At 36.8% G+C, this 10,799-nt stretch overlaps 1 protein-coding gene across 1 annotated transcript in view; it reads right to left on the bottom strand.

Annotated features, from left to right (window-relative positions):
* Nucleotides 1-10,799, bottom strand: part of hecw1a (HECT, C2 and WW domain containing E3 ubiquitin protein ligase 1a) — a 115,693-nt gene that overhangs the window by 89,530 nt on the left and 15,364 nt on the right. The window contains exons 2-3 of the mRNA XM_030079257.1: nucleotides 3,983-4,040; nucleotide 1 (exon numbers count right to left, since the gene is read on the bottom strand). The exon at nucleotide 1 is cut by the window's left edge and continues 321 nt beyond it. Of these exons, the coding sequence (XP_029935117.1) occupies nucleotide 1; nucleotides 3,983-4,009 (28 nt within the window). The 5' untranslated portion in view covers nucleotides 4,010-4,040. The remainder of the gene's footprint in view (nucleotides 2-3,982; nucleotides 4,041-10,799) is intronic.

The raw sequence follows: 10,799 nt of genomic DNA, 5'->3' as shown, positions 1-10,799 counted from the left end.
TCTGCAGAAGAGATACAACACAGGAATAACAGGAAACTTTTTAGCAATTCTCTTCAAAAAGTCAAAACATATTGACATAGAACAGACACCTGCTGCTGCGCTGCTTTTTATCGGTTTAAGCAGTCATGTTTGTGTTGGGTATGGTTAGATTTTTATTGATTCTGGTTTTGATTCCAGCTCTGCTTAGACTTTCCAATTCTTATTGATCCCCGATTCCACTTGTTTTCATATTATTTGAGTGAAAAAAAAATCTAATTGAATTGAAAGCAAAACCAGTTTCATGCTGTGGTCCTCTCTGAAATAAATTACATGAACAAATCACATAACTAAAGTTAAATGGCTATCATACAGAATCCCAATTTTATTTGCAGAACAGAGTTTTACTATATCAGTCATTTTTAAAGGCCCCATGTCATGAAAAATGCAATTTTCGTTGTTTTTTTGTGATAGGGAAGGTCTCAGGGCCACATAAATACTGTCCCATGCATTAAACCTGTGAGAAACAGAGAAATGCACACAGCCCGTTCTTTGAAACTCTCCCTTTAAGACGAGCGGACAGCACTTCCTCCTTTCTGTGATGTCACACATAAGGCTACTCCACCCACTTAAACTAGCCGGCCCGCCTCCGCTCCCCAGATAACAAGCTAACAAGTTAGCGACATGTCGAGGAAACGGTGTTGCTGATGGTCATTTTTTCCCGGGTCCCGCAGGATTTTAGTCCAAATTTGCTTGTCTGTTTGACTCATTTCAGCGCCGACTGTTTTATCAACCTGACACGATACAATGCCGGTTTCGCAAAGAAACTCTTGGTAAAGGATCCTGCTATCCCCACATTGTCTGGACCAATGTCATCTCCACAACCGGTAAGTGATTTTTTTTTCTCTGTCTCATTAAGACGGTAAGATTTTCGGAAGTTGTAGTTTTTCATTAGTACCGTTGAGCACTGTTGAGCAGCGTAGGTTTCAGTTACTTGCCTGTGATTGGCCCGACCATATGTCACTCAGAAAACAGTCAGCCAATCAGTGGAGATGTGCTGATTCTCTCCTCTGATTGGCTAAACGAACCGTGCCGCCAGAGCTCCGGGAGAAAGGCAAGAGAGAGGAGCTGTGAAACTATATTTAGCAGACCACAGGTACTCAAAACCACAAATACATCATGTTGGGGATATCAACAGTTAAAATAAAACCCTGGAAAAGTGTACAGTGTGGGACCTTTAACTAAACTCAAATAATATCAGTACATACACCACACATATTCCCCACCTAAACAGAGAATCAGCACCAAACATTATCAGCCTACTTATATCTCTGTTTACTGGATTTTTACTCTAGTCAAGATACCATGGTTTGCAAAGTTCCCAAATATGTCAATTACGTCTGATGTAATAGTATAAAATAGCAGCAATAAAATATGGGTCTTGGCTTTACATATTTCACACAGTCTAAGCATGCTGTTGGTTCAGTGGAACAGTGAAGCAGGCAGACATGTAATAACTTTGAAAATACTTTAAGTTTTTTTTTTTTTTTTTTAAAGAAATTTAAGGAGAAAACCACTATTTAAGGGTTTAAGAAAACTCATTAATATGCACAGTTTGAGTTATGACTATTTTTATCAATGTGATTTTATAGGAGCTGATACTAATCAATCAATTCAAATGCATTATAATTTCTACTCAGTGTGTCTCCTCTTTATATGCTGTTTACTGACTTTTACACAGTCAGAATATAAAAATGTATTTCTATCGCAGCATAATCCACTTTGTTGCCATTGGTTCATGTGCTAAAAGTGTTATTTTGGGAGCTGTTCTGCTATTGGAAGCAAATGGAGAGATAGAAACACAGTATTCTGGATTCCCAGGGGAGCACAGAACAACTAATGAGGAGATTTCACCACCATGTGGACTCATATAACAACCCAATACCAAACCCAAAGTTCAATTTTGCTGTGAAGCTCAGAAATTCATGCCTCGATTACCTAGAGGTTTGTGCAGAGAAGAGGAACAACTATATCATCAAAACGACCAGAATGCCATGCTCTTCACTAACAATGAGTGGAAAGCTGCCTGACAGCATTGGTCAAAAAAGCCTCTTTGAACCTGTCATGGTCATGCATGTGTAAATTATATGTAACGCTCACCATTTTATACACGTAAAATTTATTTGTAGGACCATGCAAATCAATATTGCACCTCATTCAGTGACACTTAATAACACCATCTCTCCTAAATTATTGTAGCACATATATGATCCCTTGAAGAGTGGGCTTAAAACCCTGTGAAGCATCAGAATGGCTGCTAACCTTTGCTGCAAGACAGAGGCGTATTTACCAGCATGTCAGGAGGCCAGGCAAAGAGTTTTTCATCCTAGAGTCTCAGATCAAATAAGAGAGCACTCCAATTATAAAGGGGCTTTAGGGCACAAGGGTGCAGCCTTGGCGGATTAATCTTACAGCTGAAACATTTTGCACTTGAAATTGGTAAGAGGCGGGGCAGGGGCGGGGGTGAGGGGGGCTTTCTTGCACAGTGCTTTTTTCAAAGGCTTGTTTACACCTCAAGCTGATTTGAATGAATTTTTTGGTGTAAAAGTCAAAAACTCTTTGCTCAAGCAACAAGCTTAAGCAACTGAGGTGCAAACAAATTGGCAAACTGCCCTCATAATGCAGTCAGAGTGAATCTGAACATCCAGGCACATTCACCACGTCTCCTGCTAGATGTCATTTTATTCTGTTAGATAGCAGTAATTTATCACAATATGCAACAATGTTAAAACTGGAGTCTGAGGACACCCTTCCAAATTGTCATCAACAAAATGAGGTATAGTTTTAGTTCACTAAAATTTTATTCACAAAAATAAGGTGAGTGCTCATTTTAATATTATGTTTTAACCACTTGTCAGTATTCAAGTGTGACATATAAACAATTTAATACTCAACACAAACCAAAGTCTCGTTTCATATCAGGGCCCCTCAGACAAACTCACTTCAAGCAGGGGTTAATGAAAGTGAAAATGGGGGTGCAGAATATGAAAACGTTTGTAGAGCTCTGCTCTACAATGTCAAAGGCAAATCTGTAACTTTGACAATAGGAGAGATTACAGACCAAAGACAACCAGTAAAAGCACAAATAGCACACGGTGGAACAGTCAGCCATGGATAGCTCATCGTACAGACAGCAAGAGTTTAAATTCAGCTTAAACCAGGGTTAAATTCACATCTTAGTTTGCTGATTTATCTGACAAACATTCACATTTTATTAAAAATGTGATTGGGTCCAGTCAGTCTTGTCCATCTCTTGATATGATGGATATAATGCCGTTTGATTGATTATATAAACAGGTTCCGTATGGGAAGACCTTAAAGGGACAGTTCACCCATTTTGAAAAATGTGATGTTATTGCTCTCCCCTTTCAACCTACCCCCCACCCTCAACCCCCAGCTATCACACACATTTCACCAGCACAGAGAGCTTAGACCGCACAAGAAAATAGTTCTGCCATTGATAGCTTTTTTTTTTTTTTTTTTTTGAAAAAGGTCAACATTTTTAATGCCATTTCAACCTGTAAAAATCTGCCAGCGCATCATCAAACTCAAACTTTGTTTATTTAACAATTTGAGTGGAATAAGACATATGCTTCATAATGTTTAATAATGATTTTAAGAATGTTAGCCAGAGGGAAGTCCAGGGGGAGTTTCAGTTAGTGAAATAATAGTGGGTGAACTATCCCTTTGATCTAAACTAACTCCAATGAGACAGTTTGATTGTTTGTTTTTTTTTCGTCATCATTATGAGTTTCACTGGAGACACTGAACACTCCACATAAAAATGGTCCCATTTAAGGGTTGTGATTAATAGCACAAAATAACAATAATTTGGAGATTTAATTCAAAAGACCTGGTATCTGTCAAATCCTACAGATATGTGGCGGGTGGAGGTTAGCAAGCAGGGAGACAGTGGTAATGGGTGGGTAGGCGGGGGGGCACTGACCTTGATACTACAGAGCTGCATCAGCATAATGACCAGTCAACCCAAAGCAGACCAAAACCTGGGGGAAGGGGGAGGAGAAGGGTGTTGTATTACAAACCACAGAAAAAGCACAGAGGCAGTGGAAGCAGCATGTGAAAGTCAAGTATGGTATATGCGTTTATTTTGGAGAAAACAATACCTGCGACTTTCATGCTTCATCTTTAGATATGAATAATTGAAAAATAGCAAGGGCATGAATAATTGATAAACAGCACAACCACATACGGACAAACAGTGAGAGAAAACAGAGAATCAGACAAAGTTTTGACCTCTACAGACAAACATGGAGAACAGAGACACTCAGCAATGAACAGACAGCACATCGGAGCATCAAAGGGACTGCAACCGAAAGGAAACACACAGCAATGCAACCAACGCCACAAAGGGGTTTTCATGTGCATCTGCAGATGATCACATGGCTTGTATTTTAGTATCAGAGTGGCAAGCCTGCAAAAGGAGAAAGTAAGGTCAAAGATGGTTAAAATGCACAAAAGCAACCTTTTCCTTGCACAAAAATAGACCTGAATTCCATCAGTGAATCTCTCTGAGTGTCTCTGTTCCTCTCTTCGACTTTCTCTACGTTGCTATCTTTCTGTCATAGCATTTCTGCTGCCACAGAGGCATCAGTTCAGTCCAATGCTGAGTGTGACATTTTGATGCCGATAACTGAGGCACTTCTGTGCATATTTCAGGATAGCCAAATATAACCAACTGAATACAATCTTGAGGAAAGCAATCACGCTCAAGGAAAGCAAACAACATGCAACCACAAAGTAATGAAAAAAAAAGGTTGTATTGTATTTTATTGTAATTTTGTGATTACCTTCCAAAATGTCATGTCAGCATCTTTACACATGGAAACAAAGTGACAGGGCCTTCACTAGAAACAAAACAGGTCATCTGCCTTTAGCATATTTGAGGTACACTGTATTTGGGGTGATGTAGAGTGCTGCAATTCTGCACAGACTTAAAGTACCATACAAGTGATTTTGTATGTTTGGCCAATTTACTCCACTTTCTCCATATTTTACATTGCAACAAACCATTTTGGAAATCATTTTGTGAAATGACCCCTCATGGCTTGTCTTATATGATAGTTATGGCTGTCACTAGCAGGAAGCAACTGAGAAAAGAGATAATTTGGTATATGCAATGTGTAGATGTTTTTTTTAAAAACAGGATCAGGCTACATGCTAGTCTCTCATTAACTTTCATCCATGATAGCTCATTATGCATTTTTTCGACACTGTATCTGTAAGTGCAATGCAGAGCAAGTCTCGCAGCTCTATTTTGGGTAAGCTGGATTTTATTTATTTATTGTTTGGCGGCGTTTGACCAGATTACTGGGCAGTAGTCAATATGTGATAAAACAAGAGATTGTGTAACTTGTTTAAGTCTTTGAAAGTTTGAAGTCCTTGAAAGTTCATTTTCATTTCGTAGGGGAATGAATGGAAACCAATGGCCAGAAAAATGATACTGAAGTTCTCAAATATGTTTGCATTGGGAAAACATCAGCAAAAATATGAGTATATATGTTTTGTGGACATTACGCTAAACATGCAAAAGCACTGGTATGGTCCTTTTACCTTTTGGTCAAGAACATCAGTGAGAGAAGCTTCTCTTGAGAGAAGCTGGTCTCTGGCCATTTACAAAAATGCCAGTATGTCCTGGCAGGGGAATGCACTGCTTTAAAAAGGGCATATGAAGAGTTTATTTGATTGGTTTTGAAAGATTCCTGCTGGTACCACATCTATTGATAATTATTGTTCTGAATCCAAGCTTTTCTCCACTGTGTCAGCACCTCTGATCATAAATCTGCTGGTCATACCCAAGTGAGTTAACTGGCTCCTTCATATAGACAAAAATATTGGGGCACCTCCACATTACACCTACAGGAGCTTCTCTGACATCCCATTCTAAATCCATACTGTGTCTCTTTTAGGTTGTAACCCTTATCTGATATGTATATGAACTGACAATGGTATTTAAAAGTGCATGCAGAGTAATAATAACAAACACTCTTTGTTTCAAACTAGTTGAGTACAGTTTAACCTTTGACTGAATTGAGGTGTCTCCTCAAATACCTCAAATCAGTTATTTGTACATCTTTGTTGTGTCTCATTTCCCTCTATGCCAGTGTCAGCTAATAATATTAGCTAATGGCTAATATGTGTCATATCAAAGGAGAAAAATCAGAATTGGAATACATTTAACTGCAGTGTGAATGTAGCCTATGAGTCAGACAGAAAAACTGCTCACACAGATTACAACACCATTTGAGCAATGGTAAGTTATATAACCCTAGGGCCAATTAAGCCCATTCTAACTCCACTGCATGATTTCAGTGTTTCCATATGTTGAGGACAACCCAAATTAACATTTTTTTTCTTAGCAAATAATTACCATGAAATTATTTAAAAAAATAAAAAAATAAATAAATAAAAATACACAAGACTATCAGAAAATTATCCAAAAATTTACATAAAATTACACAAAAGAAAAAGTTACCATTAAACATTACCAAATGTTTTTTTTTTTATACCAGAAACTTAGCCCTTCCAGATCAAACTCCAGACCAAACTCCTGTTTGGTCTGCACCAGCAAAATCAGTTGTGTGGTTCCGCCTAAGTTTCAGACATGGACACTCATACCCCTTTGTTTGACATTTTAACTTTTGGGTGGGGTGCCCATATAAACGTTATGTATGTAAAATACTGCAGACCATTCGATTTGCAAAATAAATATATATTTATTTTAAAATTTGTATCTACAAATTGCCCAAAAATCATCTAGAAAGAGAACCAAAGATTGGACTCAGCCGATTGCCAATTGCCAATATAAATTAACTGTGTAGAGGAAAGGGTAAGAGAAAATCACAGACCTGGAATACTCACACACCTTGGTACACATCTAAGAATACACCTACGACAGTAAAATACTTCCACAAAGTCAAAGAAGCTTGAGCTATTCACACTCTGCTATCAGGCACATGTCTATCCCAATTTATTAAACTAAATTATATGCTTTTAGGTGTGATAGATGGGGTTCAGTCGATTTACACCATGGCCACTGCCAAAACTTGACTGAGTGGCTGCAGGATGTCCACTGAAACCGAATATCAGGACAACTCAAACATAGTCAGGGTTTGACACTAAAGATGGCCCAGTGGCACAGGCCACCACAAGATTGGTATAAGCCAGGTGATTAATCAGTGACTCCAATCAAGCCAGTGCAACATTTTTTTAAAATGTGCTGTGTGAAAATGACAAAAATGCCAGCGTTATCTAAAGCCAATCATTCAGGCTCATTCCGGTTCAGTCAGTTCCTACGTGTTGACGGACTCGTGCAAGAGCTGCAAGCATATAGCCAAATCAGCTGATAGCATCTCAAGGGTTTCTTAGGACTAATATCACTAGGCTGTTCCAGATATTTGTCTGACCTGTACCAAAACGGTAAGGATAGAAAAAATCGTTTCAGAATATAATTTAGTCTTCTAATTTAGCCAGTGAGTATGTTAAGGTTGTTTAAGTAGCCTGTAGGTTTAAGGTGGTTAAGGCGGTATGAGCATGTTATGGCTCTCTACCATGTCCCAATGTAAGAAATTAAATGACAAGGCAAGGAGTGCACCAGTTGTGCATTATCATTTACATTTACATATTGGAAGTTCACAACTTGTGTTGCCAGGTGCTTAAGATAGCAATATTGTATTGCCAGAAATTCAGCCCATACATTTATCGACTACAAAGCAGTTTGGACTGTTAGAGAATATGTGCTGGCACATATCTGCATTTCATAGAAACTAATTTATGTATGAAGCCACTCCACAACAATATATTTATGGTGTCTGGTATCTTTTAGTATTTTTGGTATCTTATGGTAGCTTTTCCTAGCCTGGTTGTATTTAGCTATTATTTGAGCACCACAAAATATCCATTCGATCACAATGATGACACCAGCCATGGTACAGAAGGAGATTAGTAACACAACTGGAAAGCCTGCAAGGTTCAAGATCAAAACGGAGATCCACACAGCTAAAAATTTAATTTCCATGATTCTCACTGCCGTAATATGACCACTCACTTCCTGTAAACGCCCCAAAATACAGGAGTACACTCAGACACAAACATGAAGACACATGTATATATATATATATATTCAAGCTAAGTCACCTAACTCATTTTCAGAGTCATCTTCAAATCCCTGCAGTGCTCATTAGTCATGTCTAGTACCATAACAGTTTGGTGCCATAGCTTTCTACTTTCTCTCACAGACACATAGTGTCTTCACAAACGTAATCTCCAAGGAAATATCCCCAGTTGTCCCTTCTACTAGCTTACACATTCACGTAATTACCCTGTATAACTGCGTTCAAGAGGACATGATCATTAATTCGGTGCACATCTAGAGCAGGCAGTATGAGAGTGGCTGGAAAAGCTTCGCTGGAGATAAACGATACTACTCTGTATCCAAATAATGATCTCCAGCTTGCCTTGGAGATAGTGCTGCTGTGGCTAATTGTTCACCAGCTTTCATCCTAATGATAATGGTAACTATGATCCAATCATTGCTGTCCTGGTAAGACCTCTTGACTCCATGGTGGTTGCTCTGTTTTCCATTTCAAATGAAACCTTACATGGCCTTGGGTGTGCTGATAAGTTTGAAGGAAATGGTCCTGAAAAAGCCACTGCGCAATTTCTACGGTTGGACTGATATGGCTTTGCTAATACTGCTAATAAGTTTGTCCATATTACCTATTCATTAAAAAAAAAAAAAAAAAAAATCAGGCTTCAACTGGTCAGCATCATCAGTATTGATTATGATGGATATGCCACCATTTGTTACAACCTACATTTAACTTCAGCTCCAAACATTCATTCATTTTTATTTATTCCTTTGATGAAATGCACACTAATGAAATTAGTACAAAAAAATTCACAACACATATTTCAAATTGATGCTTTACATGATTAGAAAAGAGCAGAGAGAAGAATATAATTCTTATTTTTTTGTCTGCCCCTTACTTGAACACAAGGAATCCTAGATGGTCCGTCATCTCCAGTTACCTACCCTTTGCTCATCATCGACTACACCCTTGATTACAACAACTTAAAGCAAAATAACCCATTAAGTAAAAATTTACAATCTCAAAACAAATAAAGATGAACATCCAATTAAATTTCAGATGCATATTTCCTAATTTGTCTGTCTTTATACATTTTTTTTAAACTGTACAATATCTGTACAACCCTTTAAGTCATTCTGTTGAGAGTTCCAAAGTTTTACACCGGCAACAGAAATACGCATTTGTTTTAAAGTGGTCCGAGTACCTTGATGCTTAAAATCAAATCTCCTTCTGTGATTTTCATCACAGAAGGAGGTAAACACAAAAAGTTTTTGCATGTTCTCTGGCAATACTCTATTTTTGGCTTTAAACATAACTAATCATGTCTGCAGTTGTATTATCTCGTTAAGTTTCAATAACCTTGACTTGGCAAATAATCTATTAGTATGTTCTCTAAATTCAGTTTTGTGAATTGTTCTAACAGCTCTTTTTTGTACTAAAAATGATGGCATTATATTACTTGTATACGTGTTTCCCCATACTTCTACACAATAACTAAAATAAGGCAGTATAAGTGCACAATACAATATTCTCATTGTGTTACAATCCAAAACATACTTAGCTTTGTTCAAAATGAAAATATTCTTAGACACCTTTGTTTTAACATATGATATATGAGATTTCCATGCCAAATTTTCATCCATTATGACCCCCAAAAACCTAAACTCAGATACTTTCACAATATTAACTCCATCAATAGCTAATGTGACATCAGCCTTTCTTTTATTAGCAAAAACCATAAACTTAGTTTTTTTTTTTCAAATTTAATGATAACTTATTTTCATCAAACCATTTCATTTTCAATGTTTTTCTGCTAAGATTTAAGCTTAACCATTTCATTTTCAATGTTTTCTGATAACATTTTTAAATTATCTGCAGAGCAGAAGAAATTTGTGTCATCTGCGAACAAAACAAACTGCAATAATTCTGAGACTTCACAAATGTTATTAATATATAAAATAAAAAGTTTAGGCCCCAAAACCGAACCTTGCGGGACCCCACATTCAATTTTCATATATTCTGATGTATTACCATCAAACTGCATATATTGTTATCTGTTGTGTAAATAGCTCGTTAACCAGTTTAGAGCAACTCCTCTCACCCCATAAGTATTCAGCTTAGAAATTAAAATTGAATGATCTATTGTATTGTTGAATGCTTTCTTTAAATCAACGAATACCCCTATTGTAAATTACATCTGGTCCAATTCATAGCTAACGTAAAGAGGTTTTCTTCTGTGAGTTAGATTTTCATTTTCTGTAAATTTTTGTCTGGACCAAATCCACACACTAACATTACCCAATTTTGTTAGCCTTTCAATTTTTACTACTTTGCTGTTTTCATTATATTTTTCATCTTATTTTTCATTACACTGTCTATTTTATTTTTCTTTTTGTGGATTGAGTGTTTGGTTTACATTGTGAATGATAAAAATTGTAAATGTTCTAAATGTGCACTACTTGTGTAACTAATCTTATTTCTATATTGGTAATTTTCTGGTGATTTCTTTTTGTTTTACATATTTTTTGTTAATTTTGTGGTATAAATATATTATATTTATAATAATATATCATATTGTTTTGGGGCTAATTTTATGGTAAATTTCTTGTAATTATCTTTTCTTTTTATTATATTTTTATTTCCTTCTTCAGATTT

This window comes from Myripristis murdjan, chromosome 20, assembly GCF_902150065.1.
Source record: "Myripristis murdjan chromosome 20, fMyrMur1.1, whole genome shotgun sequence".
NCBI classification, from domain to species: Eukaryota; Metazoa; Chordata; class Actinopteri; order Holocentriformes; family Holocentridae; genus Myripristis; species Myripristis murdjan.
The sequence above is the reverse complement of the archived record's forward strand: the minus strand, read 5'-3'. Positions and strand labels throughout refer to the sequence as shown.